Genomic DNA, 14,182 nt, shown 5'->3' on the forward strand with positions numbered 1-14,182 from the left:
TAATCTATCAGTGTTTCCTAACCAGAGCACCTCCAGCTGTTGCAAAACTACAACTCCCAGTATGCCCTGACAGCAGTTGGCTGGACATGCTGGAAATTGTAGTTTTGCAATAGCTGGAGGCACCCCTGCAACTCCACACTGTACATTATAGATATGTAAGCTGTTTTCCAGGCAGCCGCAGCCGGCTCTCCTATAGGACAGGGAAGAACATGTGGTGAGGATGGGAGGGGATAACCACAAGGGAAGGAGCTGTGGGCGTCACTTTATTATAATTTCCTTGGGGGAGAGGAGGGGGGAGAGGAGGGGGGAGAGCAGCAGCTCACAGGAAGCAGGTGCAGGGGGTCATGGGAAATGTAGTCTTTATGACACGGCTGCTTACTGCCTTGGGTGGCAATTACCGGAGAACGGCTGGACCATTTTGGACAAATGATGTATCTTTGGAAAGGTCTTTTAATGAGCTATCAGATGAGGTAAACTTTTTTTATTTTATTTTTTTATTTTTTTTTAAGTACCAGCGCTGCAGATGTCCTTTAAGTTAGGGTAGCGGAGATAGAATCAGATGGAGCCCGGGCAGCTGCAGAGTGATGCCAGCCCGGGCTCCTTTGAACAGTTGTTATATCATATTTCCAGCTGGAGCCAAGATCACCAAAGCAGTTTTGTAAGCCAGCTCCGGGCTGTCTTACATTTACTCTGTTTTGGAGGGCTTGCGATTTTTTGGTGCTCCTTTCGCACTTGATAAATCCCTGACCACTGCAAAGTGAAAAATAAAATTCACTTTTGTAAGCTCTTTTGTAGTTTTTTGCTTACAGCCAAAAGTTTCTCAAAAATTTGCTTAGGTGCTAATGCAACTTTTTGTGTGACTTTTGTAAGCAAGAAAAAAAAAAAGAGCTCTAAATCCCTTGATAAATTTCCCCTATAAAACATAGATGTACATGATCAGTGTGAGATACTGAGTAACACACAACAGTTTTTTATTATTTGGGGGAGAGGATAGATATGCTTGAATGTTTTACAGTGTATGAAAGATAAACAGAATATATACTCAAAAAAGGTGATATATATACACTAACTTTAAATTTAGTAAATGGTTTAAAAGCTAACAACCTCACCTCTCTTGAGGTGAACAATCTTAAAAGAATCTAGATTAATTTAGGTTATCATTAAAATTTAGCTTACACAGCATGTTTGGAAAACATTGTACCATAAATAGAGCTTCAAATACGCCTGAGAAACAACAACTCCAGTAGATAAAGCACTTCTTTTTGTTCAGTAAAATTGTTCAGTAAAGAATTGATGGCCTTCACAACTGCCGATCTGCAAAAGTCAAAAAGGTAGCCATGATTTTAAGAAATTAAGAAAATAAAAACAAAACTTATTAAAAGCCATGCAGGGTTTCCAGACTGCATGAACCACTGCAGTGATTTCGGCCACAGCATTTAAAAATTGTTTACTCCTTGTCTTAAGAACCATTGGGGAGATTTAGCAAAACCTGTTCAGAGGAAAAGTTGCCGAGTTGCCCATAGCAACCAACCAGATTGCTTCTTTAAATTTTTGAAAAGGCCTCTGAAAAATTAAAGAAGCAATCTGATTGGCTGCTATGGGCAACTCAGCAACTTTTCCTCTGGACAGGTTTTGATAAATCTCCCCCGATAACTTTTAAATATTCCTCTGAACAAAGTTGTATGAGGGCTTTTTTTTGTGATAAAAGTTGTACTTATTAATGGCAACTTTTAAACTTTTCATGTGTGACAAAAATGTTCAGATTTATATTTTGGGCTGTTTTTGTTATATTTTGCTACTTCTACTTAAAAAAATGTAAGAAAATAAAAAAAACTTTAAAAAACTGCTTTGTATCATCATATTCAGAACTCCTATAGCTTTATTTGTCCACCTACAGAGCTGTATGAAGGCTCTCATTTTGCAGGATGAGCTGTAGTTCTCATCTGCACTTTTTTGGGGGTAGATTTTACTTCTCAATAGATTTTTTAATCAATGCCATTTGGGAGGTGAGGCGATAAAAACAGCAATTCAGACATTGGGTATTTTTCTTAACCTAACTTTAGGATATTTATGTTTCTTTTTCATATGAAAAATGGACTAATACTTTTTTTTCTTTAAAATTTGATATAAGTTGTTAAGAAGTTCAGAAGCAGTCAGGTGGTGTAATCTAGCTCAGAATGCAGAGGCTTGGTTTTTAGTCCAGGCCATACACAGAAGCAGCAGGCAGGTACCGAGGGATCAGAGAGAACTGGAGTCAGGGACTCAGGATCACAAGAACAGACATACCTTTGCTGTGTAGATACACAATGTTGCTCACTTGCTACAGAAAAGGAAGAGTGCTCTCATATAGGTGGTGACTGGCAGGCACTGGAGGAGGACAGGAATCAGAAGAGTGGTCTAACTCTATAAGAGCAAGCTAATGCGCAGCCCCTACAGGACACACCAACAACTGTTGCAGCATGCAGGTGAGAAGGACATCCGGAGTCTACATTAGGGGATGCCTTCAAGCACTGCATGGTACTGTTAAGCAGCAGTACACTCTAAATGCCGGCATTACAGTTAACCCTCCCCCCCCCCCCCTTTTCAGACCTGATACCATTGTCCAATTTTCTCGTGAGACCCGGAGCAAATATATAGCAGGTACTTTTATACAGATATTCTGGAAGGAGAGACATAGTTCGCTCCTGGCAATAGAGTAAGGAGGAGAAATATGCTGGAGATGAAGTCCATAGACTATGTAGAATGGAGAAGTGCCAGTAGACTCTTACAAGTGATTATTATAGGAGAACTCTGCCTATGATGGAAGATGTACCCAGTTGTCTGTTGAGCAGAAAGTAGTTGCAGGTAGCTCTTTAAGGTCTGGTTGAAGCTCTCTGTCCATTGGACTGAGGGTGTTATCCAAAAGAGAAGTCAAATTTGACCTCAAGTAGACAGCAAAACACCCTCCAGAATCTTGAGGTGAACTGTACCCCTCGATCAGACACAATATGCTGCGGAAGCCCATGGAGATGATAGATGTGCCTTAAGAACAGATGGGCTAAGAGGTTACCCAAGGGTAGCCCAAGTAGCAGGACAGAATGAGCAATCTTGGGGAATCGATCAACCACAACCCAGATTGCAGAACAACCAGCAGAGGATGGGAGATCCATAATGACAGGATACTTCTGTAATAGGCAGGAGTTTCAGCATACCAGCAGGCTTGGTTCTGGAGACTTAAAGGGGCTATCCAGAAATAGAAAAACAAAACAAATTTCTTTGAAAAAAAACACTTTCCGTCTGTCTCCAGGTTGGGTGTGGTTCGGCAGCTCAGTTCCATTGAAGTGAATGGAGCCAAGTTGTAATACCAAACCCAACATGGAGACTGTTTCTGAAAGAAATTTGCTTTGTTTTTCTATTCCTGGGTAACCCCTTTAATCCTTAGCATAGCTGGTACAGGCAGACATGAACCTACCGAATGTCCTTTGGCAGAGTAGACCACCAGTAAAGACGAGACAGCACATAGACTGTCTTATGCACTGCATGGTGTTCAGTATACTTTGAGCCCTATATGAGAATGCTCTCTCTCTTAGCAGGGGGTATAAGTTTTTCCTAGGGTAATGCTCTTCATCTGGACTGGAGCTACAGAAACCATACATGTAGGATCATCGATATGATGAGGTTTTTTGATCTGTTCAGCCAGGTCGAAGGAACGAGAGAGAGAGCACATCTGCCTTAACATTTTTATCCACTGGACAGAAATACAAGTAGGTTAAACCTGGCAAAAGAAAAGCGACGCTCGGGCCTGACGAGGGTTCAGTTCCCTATGGTAGAAATGGGGAAAATAAACTTCTCAGAGAGACTGACTCTTTCCGGGATCACGTGGTATAAAACCCCTTATATTTTAACCTTCGCAATGTAGGCTCTTAGTGTGTACTGCAGATGCTTATCATCAAAGCTCTCGACTGAGAGAAAGTTAAATTGATCATTGGACTTTGATTTGAGATTTAAGATATTTGTGGAACCAATTTTAATGCATATCAATAAATGTGATGTTTTACAATGTACGTTAGAAGGGAGGTTCAAAGATTAGGAGTTTTATACCCCTTGGTCCCGGAGAGAGTCAGTCTCTCTGTGAGACACAGGGTTTGGTACAGAAGATGACAAGGGGTGTGCAGACTGCAGATAGGCGAGATACTTGTGGTCAGTGTATATTACCACTGGATGCAGTGCTCCCTCTAGATGGTATCTCCATTCTTCCAATGCCATATTGACAACAAGCAGCTGTCCATCACCTATAGTATAATCTTTTCTGCAGGTGAGAAGAACTTGCAAAAGAAAACACAGGTGGTTAATTTCCCTTTGGAGTTTTTTTTTGCAGGAGGACCACTCTAGCTCCAATAGAAGAAGCATCCACTTAGGGGAAGAATTGTTTTAACGTAATAGGATAGTAGAGGTGGTGGATGATGCAGCAGCAAAACAATCTTTCAGTTGCAGGAAAGCAGACTTGTCTCAGGGGTCCTCCTCTTCGCATCCACCGTTTTCTAGGTAAGCGCAAAAATTGGAGTAGTCAGGGAGGAGAGATTAGGGATAAATGGACAATAGGAGATGGCAAAAACCCAGGAATCTTTGGATGGCACAAAGTCCCTATGAGTGTGGTCAGATTAAAACTGCAGATACTTTAATAGGGTCCATTTGCAGACCAATGCAGGAGATAACGTTTCCCAGGAAAGGTAGGGTGGGCTCTTCAAACGCACACTTTTTCAGTTTGGCATACAGTCCATTTTACCTCAATCGCTTTAGAGGGTACTCCTATGGTAAACAACTGATGGCAGGAAGGTAAACAGATTTGTAAATTTCTTCTATTAAAAAATTCTAATCCTTCCAGTACTTATCAGCTGCTGTATGCTCCAGAGTAAGTTGAGTAGTTCTTTTCAGTCTAACCACAGTGCTCTCTGCTGACACCTCTGTCCATGTCATAAACTGTCCGCAGCAGGAGGGGTCTGCTATGAGAATTTGCTCCTACTATGGACAGTTCCTGACAAGGACAGAGGGGTCAGCAGAGTCAGAATAACTCAACTTCCTCTGTAGCATACAGCAGCTGATAAGTACGTGAAGGATTAAGATTTTTTTTTAATAGAAGTCATTTACAAATCTGTTTAACTTTCTGATCCAGTTAATAAAAATAAAAATGATTTTACACTCCGGTACACAGGAAGAGTGTCCGACCACGGGGTACAACTAATCGGAGAAGATGTCATCCACAAATTCTTGAAACACTGCATCGAAATTGCAAAGGCCAAAAGACATGACCAGATACTCATAGTGGTTATGGTCAGTGTTAAATGCTGTCTTCCACTTGTGGCCTTCATGGACACAGATCAGGTTGTATGCCCCTCATTTTGTTTAGCCAGTGATAATCTAGGGCTGATAGTATGGCAAGGTATCAGCCTCCTTTTTTTGCAGAACATGTCCCCATATGCCGCGTATTGCAGAGGCCAGACATATTTAAAGGCATTAGAAGTGGAATCACAGACAAAGGATATGTGAATTGAGCGGCCAAGCCCCGCACCTGTGCACAATTCACTGAATTCAGCAGAGGAACTTTTAGGGAACATATCTCAGGACCTGACATATTTAAGTAAGTGACAGGCTGACAGTTTCTCTTTAAGGAAAACTTAGGAGCAGAATTTAATTATTCCTCAGTTGGACTTCAGCTGCAGGAGAGATACCAAGTTGACACAGCAAGAGAGGTCCCAGCTAAGTGTCAGCTGGCCTAGCAGGCCAGGTACCAAGCATCGGGGATAAAGGCAGCAGGGACAGGCTGATGCTATAGATGGCAATAAAGCACAAAATAGGGCAATGTAGCAGGGCTGAGATGGTGTTTGTAGCAGAGCTGAGAAGCTCAGAAGCAGCACAGTGGTATAATCTAGCTCAGAATGCAGGGACGTGGTCTTCAGTCCACATCACACACAGGAGAAGCAGGCAGGTACCGAGGGATCAGACAGAAGTGAAGTCAGGATAACAGGGACAGGTCATGATCAAAGGAACAGAAACCTTTGCTGTGTAGCTACACAATGTTTCTCAGGCACCACAGTAAGGGAGGAGGGCTCTCATATAGGTGGTGCCTGGCAAGGATTGGAGAAGGACAGGAATCTGGAACGTATATTCACTTTATAAGAAGAAGCTCGAGCATATAAGAAATTGTCCCAGGCCAGGATGCTGCCTTGAGCCTACAGCAAGGCAGGGAAGCTGCATGCATGGTACTGGTAAGCAGTAGTACACTTTGCAGGTTGGCGGACTCTAACCTCCGGTGTTACATTGCTTGTAAAACATTCTGCAATAGTATGCTGTGTATGTTATTTTGGCAGGGTGTACTAGAAATATTAAGGTTCTTATTAGTGCACTTGCGCTGGTTTATATTGGCGTTTCAACTACAAGGTACGCAGGCCCACTGGAAGTCCACATTTGACTCTGCAAGGCTGTTCCTGAAAGTGCTCGCAGAGTTTGCAGTAGAATTGAGATTGTGCCACAGCAAGAGGGGAAAGAAGACTATCAGCAACAGGTTGTCTCTCATTCTTACCCTGTATACAGCTCAGCAGGAGCAGTTGCAAGGTTTCCATGGTTTCCATCCTGGCTATCATGTGCCAGAGATAGTTGCAGTGATCTGATCAGCTATGCAGTGAGAGTCAGGGGGCTGTATTCCCACTATAACTTGGGCTGACATATTAGCAATATAAATAAAAAAGAATGTTATGTAGAGTTAAAAAGTTATGGAGGAGACACAACCAAAAACAAAATGTATAAAAAAATGGTTTGGTTTTTAGTTGTTTGGCTCCTGTTTAAATCATAACAGAAATCACCTAAATGGCCCTGATCAAAGGTTGACATACCCGTGAATGTTTGGCCTTTTTGCAGACACACATGCAGGTTAAAATGGCAAATAAAGGGGTTAACCACTATAAGGTGATTTTAGTACGTACCTTACATTACAAACAGTAATGGAGATGCTTAGGAAGGATCCCTGCTTGTCTTGGCATTGAATGGCTATCTTTTTGTAAAATGTCTATTTCCTGTTGGGGATACCTCCAACTACAAGTCCCATGATTCCAGTGGGGGTTACTTTACTACCTCCCACACATCATCAACCCCCCCCCCCCTTTTCAAACACACCTGTGCTCCCTTCCATGCAATAGACCAGTGTTTTTTAACCAGGGTGCTGACAGCTGTTGCAAAACTACAATTCCTTACAGAATGGACATATGTGATGGACATATGTCTTTTTTCGACCGTACTAACTATGTAACTATGTAATGATCTCCCTCCCACCCAGCGGTCACTCCACCCATTGAAGCAAAGATAGTCTTCCTTTCATCAACTGACTGGTGATGTAATGTCTCGAGCCACACTGCAATATGGGAAAACCTGAGATAGTCATTTTGTATCCTGTTAAAGATAAACATTGGGGCAAAAATCACAGAAGGATTGCGAGACCAGCCATCATACACAGCTACAAACATTATATTATAAACTACCAGAACCAGCATGACAGGAGTTTTGGGGTTAAATGACCGAACAGATTTGGCCGCTTGCTTCTAGTTAGAAGGTCGACTCCCCCTCCTTCCCACGTCATCGGGTCATGTGACCCGGATTCAGAGGAATGATTAGAAGCGCACCTTCACTTACCTGTATATAGTAACAGTCTAAGGTATGGTAAACATGGCCGGAGGAAGCACGTTCATCGTGTGAAACGGAGCTTGGTTGACACCCTGTGTCCCCCCCACTACCCTCTTCCCATGTAACACATTCGTGAGTATGCAATTCTAACAGCTGGCTGCAGTGAGTTGCCGATTTTCATTTCTACTATCTCAAGACGTCTATTTGCACTATTGCCAATCAGAGCACCACCTTCAGCGATTTAAGTCTGTATCTGCTACTTCTTCCATATACAAAGGGGATGCAGTGCCGTGCTAACTGTCTATGAACTATATTATAAACTACACTAACTGTACAGCAGGGGTCTCAAACTCAAAATATCCAGGGGCCACTGGAGGTAGCAGCTGGGTGAGGCTGGGCCACATGCGCCCCTCATCATCCACCAGCAACACCCCCATCATCTACCAGCACCCCCACGATTCCCCCTACCCCGTGTGGTAATAGCATGAGCTGACGAATGATGGGGGTGCTACTTCTGGGGGTTCCCACATTAGGTAGGTAGCAGGTTCCCCACATTAGGCAATAGCCGGTTCCCCACATTAGGCAGTAGCCGGTTCCCCACATTAGGCAGTAGCCGGTTCCCCACATTAGGCAGTAGCCGGTTCCCCACATTAGGCAGTAGCCGGTTCCCCACATTAGGCAGGAGAAGGTTCCCCACATTAGGCAGCATTGTCGTTCCCCCTCCCTCCCCCGGGCGTCAGGCAATACAAATTACATATACCTGGTGCAATACAAATTACATATACCTGGTGCGGGCGTTTGAGACCCCTGCTGTACAGCAACCATAATATAGTCAAACATTAAAAAAAAACCTGGAGCACAACACACATGTGGCTTATTACATTGCAATTCGAGCCTGTGTATAAATAGTTAATGGGGGAGATTTGTCAAAACCTGTGCAGATGAAAAGTAGAGCAGTTGCCCAAGAAATCAGCTTGCTTCTTTTATTGTTCAGCACCTTTTTAAAAAATTTAAGAAGCAATATCAATGAGTAGAAAAGATCTGCATAACAAGGTAATTGGGGGAATCTCTGGATGTCAAGCCAAGGTCAGGTAGACCAAGAAAGATTTCAGACAACTGCCAGAAGACTTGTTCTGAATACAAAGAAAAACTCACAGGAAACTTCAAGAGAAATACAGGCTGCTCTGGAAAAAGACATTGTGGTTGTTTGAAGGAGCACAATGACAATGGGGGAGATTTATCAAAACCTGTCCAGAGGAAAAGTTGCTGAGTTGCCCATAGCAACCAATAAGATTGCTTCTTTCATTTTTGAAAAGGTCTCTGAAAAATGAAAGAAGCGATCTGATTGGTTGCTATGGGCAACTCAGCAATTTTTCCTCTGAAGTTTTGATAAATCTCCCCCAATATAGTTGATGGAAAGATGAATGCAGCACGTCATCAGTAAATATTGGCAGGCTCTCTGCACTCTGTATTCTTTTGCACGAAAATAAATACTATAGTATTTTGTACTATAGTATTTTTTTTTCATATAAACTGCACAGGTAGGACTTTACATATTAAAATAAACACTTTCAAAAATCTTTGGCTCTTTACTTTTATCATAATACTACGATTCATTTGATGATAAAACTTTATAGGCGCAGGTCGCAATTTAAAAATAAATAAAAAACTAAAAAGTAACTAAATGGAATTAAATATCAGAAATCCCCTTTATGGAGGAAAGCTCTGGTTGTACAGTATTTGCGGTTTAAAACCCTTTATAAAGGTGACTGATGATTGGCTTTAAAAGTTAATATTTACCTTCTTTACAGTTTTACACGATCATAGGGATCAACACGTGCTTTTTGTAGAACAGTGGAAAAATAGTTCCGAATTGTATGGTAATCCGGCTTTTCTTCATAGTTCAGGTTCATAACATTTTCCAGGTACAGTTTCGACACTTCTACAAAACACAACATATATTGGAAAATGTTTGTTAATTAAAAAGAATTTGCCAAAATAATCATTGAATGTTCATTAAATTAATGGTAAAGAAATGATCCTAGGTAAAAACCAAATAAACACATAATTGTATAATTGTCAGTCAGGGAGAAAGGGATTTTCAGGAACATGGAAACCCCATCACCACCAATATCCCTCTATCATGTGGCTGCTGCCTCTGCTCAGGGATCAATGCAATAAGGTGGTAAAAAAAATACCCTAACAACTCTGCCCATACAAGCTGTCATAGACTAGGTTAACCTGATTATGCATCATGAAAAAGTGAAGCTACTAGGATGGACACCCTTGAGAGATACACCAATGTCTGACAACCTAGGGAAACCTGTACAGCTATTCTTCTAAGTTCCCACAAGAACCCATCCATCATTGATTGTATTGGCCACAACTCTGTTACATTCCCAACTTAAAGTGTCTTAGGCTGCTTTCACACTATGAATTTCTCCGTCAGAAGTTCCGTCACTACAGCTGCGAAACCCGGCCGTTGCATGCAGTAATTTTTCCGCCACGATGTCCCGTCACTGTATAACGCCCGTAATGAATTACGGGCATATACGGGTGCAAACAGGCAGTTACAAAACCCCATAGGCTGCAATGCAATTTAGTCACGGCCGGGTTTCGCAGCTGTAGTGACGGAACTTCCTAAACGGAGAAATTCATAGTGTGAAAGCAGCCTTATGCGTGGTTACACCCTTTACCACATATTAGAAAATGACATTTATTTGTTTTCCATGTTTAGATGTTGTCTACTCTTCTGCAGCAAATGTCATTAAATAATGGCAACATAACCCTCCGTATATTGACATATTTAATGATTTTTTTTTGTCTTCTTGATACGTTATAATACACTGCTCAAAAAAATAAAGGGAACACTTAAACAACACAATGTAACTCCAAGTCAATCACACTTCTGTGAAATCACACTGTCCACTCAGGAAGCAACACTGATTGTCAATGAATTTCACATGCTGTTGTGCAAATGGAACAGACAACAGGTGGAAATTATAGGCAATTAGCAAGACACCCCCAATAAAGGAGTGGTTCTGCAGGTGGTGACCACAGACCACTTCTCAGTTCCTATGCTTCCTGGCTGATGTTTTGGTCACTTGAATGCTGGCGGTGCTTTCACTCTAGTGGTAGCAAGAGACAGTCTACAACCCACACAAGGGGCTCAGGTAGTGCAGCTCATCCAGGATGGCACATCAATGCGGGCTGTGGCAAGATTTGCTGTGTCTGTCACGTAGTGTCCAGAGCATAGAGGCACTACCAGGAGACAGGCCGGTACATCAGGAGACGTGGAAGAGGCCATAGGAGGGCAACAACCCAGCAGCAGGACCGATACCTCAGCCTTTGTCCAAGGAGGAAAAGGAGGAGCACTGCCAGAGTCCTGCAAAATGACCTCAAGCAGGCCACAAATGTGCATGTGTCCACTCAAACTGTCAGAAACACACTCCATGAGGGTGGTACGAGGGCCCGGCATCCACAGACAGGGGTTCTGCTTACAGCCCATCACTGTGCAGGACGTTTGGCATTTGCCAGAGAACACCAAGATTGGCAAATTCGCCACTGGCGCCATATGCTCTTGACAGATGAAAGTATGTTCACACTGAGCACATGTGACAGACGTGAAAGAGTTTGGAGATGCCGTGGAGAACGTTCTGCTGCCTGCAACATCCTCCAGCATGACCGGTTTAGTGGTGGGTCAGTAATGGTGTGGGGTGGGCATTTCTTGCCTGACTGCCATTAGGTACCGAGAGGAGAACCTCAGACCCCTTGTGAGACCATATGCTGGTGCGGTTGGTCCTAGGTTTCTCCTAATGCAAGACAATGCTTGACCTCATGTGGCTGGAGTGTGTCAGCAGTTCCTGCAAGAGGAAGGCATTGATGCTATGGACTGGCCCGCCCGTTCCCCAGACCTGAATCTGATTGAGCACATCTGGGACATCATGTCTCGCTCCATCCACCAACCACAGACTGGCAAACACACCACAGACAGCAAAAAAAATGCAAGCTGGGTCATGAAGGGGTTAAGGGAAATGTGTCGTAAATTTTTTTTCTTCTTAATTGTGTTTGTGTTAACATAAGTATCCATATAAAAACAATCTTATGTTCATTTGTTAGTTGTGCTATTTTGTATTAATGATGAAAGCCTTCCCGGGGGGCTCTTATTATACCTGCATATGTTGTGAATTGCAAATGAGAAGTAGAAAGCACAGTTCATAGCAAAGCAGTGATAGAGGGAACTGACCTTTATAAATATGGAGCCCTGAAAATAACTTCCAGCAGCATCTTCTGTCAGCTAGAATGTCCAGCGGTACCCTGAAGACAGCATGGGGCAGCAGAGGATAGTCAGCAGAAAAAGGTGCCGGAGGTCAGAGGAGGCTGTGACTGGCTGAAGGGGCTGAACACCTTTACAGCAGCCTCTAAACTGTATTTCTTGGGAGACAACTGGCCCCAGTAAATGTCCAGATGTGAATGGAGGAAAAGAGCGATCTGAGGGAGGGGAAAAGTCTCTGCACATCTGCTGGGCAGGAGGTGACGGATGGGATCTATGGGCTGTCAGGGTTATCACTTGGGGATTGTTGGGTGACAGGTGTAGGATTTACTTCCCGTCGGCTCTGATAACAGCGCTCTCTGATGCTGTATGTGGAGATGACAGGCACTAAATCACTGCCTGCAACCTCCTCACATCACTGCCCTTGACATTACACAGGGAGGGCAGGGTAACTTTCACTTTTCCAAATAACTACCACTGTCCACTTTTACTGTTTCCATCCAAAATAGTGGCAAAACTACAACCCCCATCATGCTTGGACAGCCTGGCTGTTATGGCAGGATGGGAGTTGTAGCTTTGCAACAGCTAATATGTTCGGAACATTTAGCTCCGAACACTGTGCGTGTGCTCTGAGGAGGTTGGTCACGCCTCCTCCTGATGTCAGGCCACACCCTCAATGCAAGTCTATGGGAGGGGGCATGACAGTCACCACGCCCGCTCCCATAGACTTGTATTGAGGGGGCTGGCATACCCCAGCAGCACGCACACAGCGTTCGGAACAAAATGTTGCAAACTCTGGCCAGTGGAGCACCCCTTTAACATCTTGCACAAAGATCCAGTGATCAGCATGCATATAAATAAAACAGGTTGTTAGTTTAAGTTATCAAAAGTACATAGAAGAAAAATAACCTGGCACTGCTGTGTGGAATTCAATACAATGGTATCACTGTCAATTAACACATTCGGGCAGTGATTCTGTCCTGTACAGGTGGTGGTGGTGCTAGCTTGCATGGAAAACAAGCATGGTATGCATAAACAGGTATGTAGAACAAAGACAAGTGCACTCACCATGTTGGTTACTTCATCTGTGTAGCTTTATTGAAGACATCCAGGGACAGAAAAAAACTGTGCAGGGGGACGACAAGAGGAGGAGGTATTCTTGGGCTACAGAACTGTCTCGTGCTACTTGCGCTTCTTTAGGCTACTACTACATCACAGGTAAGAAGGTGTGTTTAAAAAGGACCCCAGCGGATGTGTTTCCATGGTTACATGTAAACAGCAAAACGTAACAGAACACAAATGTATGATCCAAAAAGCTTCCTTCTGTTGCAATTGAAGATCTTTGAACTTGATAGCTTTCTCTACCCTTTATAGGGCTTCAAATTTCGATGTGTCAGGATGGCCTTCATGACTTTCGTTCATATGACTTATAAACCTGGAGGCTCCTATACATGTACTCAAAGAATGGAGATGTTCTCACACTCGATGAAACAGAGGTCTGATTGTTTTCCGTAAGTAGTAAAAACCGCAACCAAAAGATTAGGGAATAAACTGAATGTTCTCCTATTTTAATAACATCACTTTTAAGATTATGTTGGCAAAAAGAACATGAACAATATGAAAAGTTACCTTTGGGTCTTGCAGCACTTAGCCAGTCACTTTCTTAGTTCCTTGTTTCTTTTTGATGTAATTATGTAAAGTCCTATTGCGTTTATAAGTGACAATTGGTCTATACTGTGTGAATTCTTTCAGATCATCATCCCTCTCTAGCATATACCAATTATTAAAGATGGCTTGTTTAATCTTGCTATTCATTGCAGAATTTTGAAAGGAAAAAATACACCTATTTAATTTCTTCTTTGGCTTGATTTTTAATAATTCACTAAGCAGGATATCCTCGGCTCTTAATCTTGCTCGATTAATGACTTCAATTGGGTAGCACCTTTGTCAGAAACGTTCGGCCAATTCAGACGCCTGCAGTTTATATCTATCAGGATCATTATCCGTTTGAGGTGAATGAATTGGCCGAATGGTATACTATTCTTAGTATGGGCTGTGTGGGACAAATCATAATGCATGAGAGAATTCTTTGAAAAAAAGTTTCTAAAACCTGACGTGATGATCCTGTCATTGTGAACATTCATCTGAACATCCAGGAATTCAAGCCTCTTGCCACCGAAATTTGAGGTGAAATTCATATTTACATTAGAGTTAAATACGTAACAAAACTCTCAAACTCAATTTGAGTGCCTTCCT

General features: G+C 42.7%; 1 protein-coding gene across 5 annotated transcripts in view; it reads right to left on the reverse strand.

Moving 5' to 3' along the window:
* Positions 1-954: 954 nt before the first annotated feature.
* The window catches only part of VRK3 (VRK serine/threonine kinase 3), a 175,346-nt gene continuing 162,118 nt past the window's right edge, over positions 955-14,182 (reverse strand). For all 5 annotated transcript variants that reach the window (XM_056527296.1, XM_056527292.1, XM_056527293.1 and 2 more), the window contains 2 exons: positions 9,454-9,595; positions 955-1,314 (listed from right to left, as the gene is read on the reverse strand). In XM_056527296.1, coding sequence (XP_056383271.1) covers positions 9,459-9,595 — 137 coding nt within the window. In that variant the 3' untranslated portion in view covers positions 955-1,314; positions 9,454-9,458. The remainder of the gene's footprint in view (positions 1,315-9,453; positions 9,596-14,182) is intronic.

The sequence above is a fragment of the Hyla sarda genome, chromosome 6, assembly GCF_029499605.1.
Source record: "Hyla sarda isolate aHylSar1 chromosome 6, aHylSar1.hap1, whole genome shotgun sequence".
NCBI classification, from domain to species: Eukaryota; Metazoa; Chordata; class Amphibia; order Anura; family Hylidae; genus Hyla; species Hyla sarda.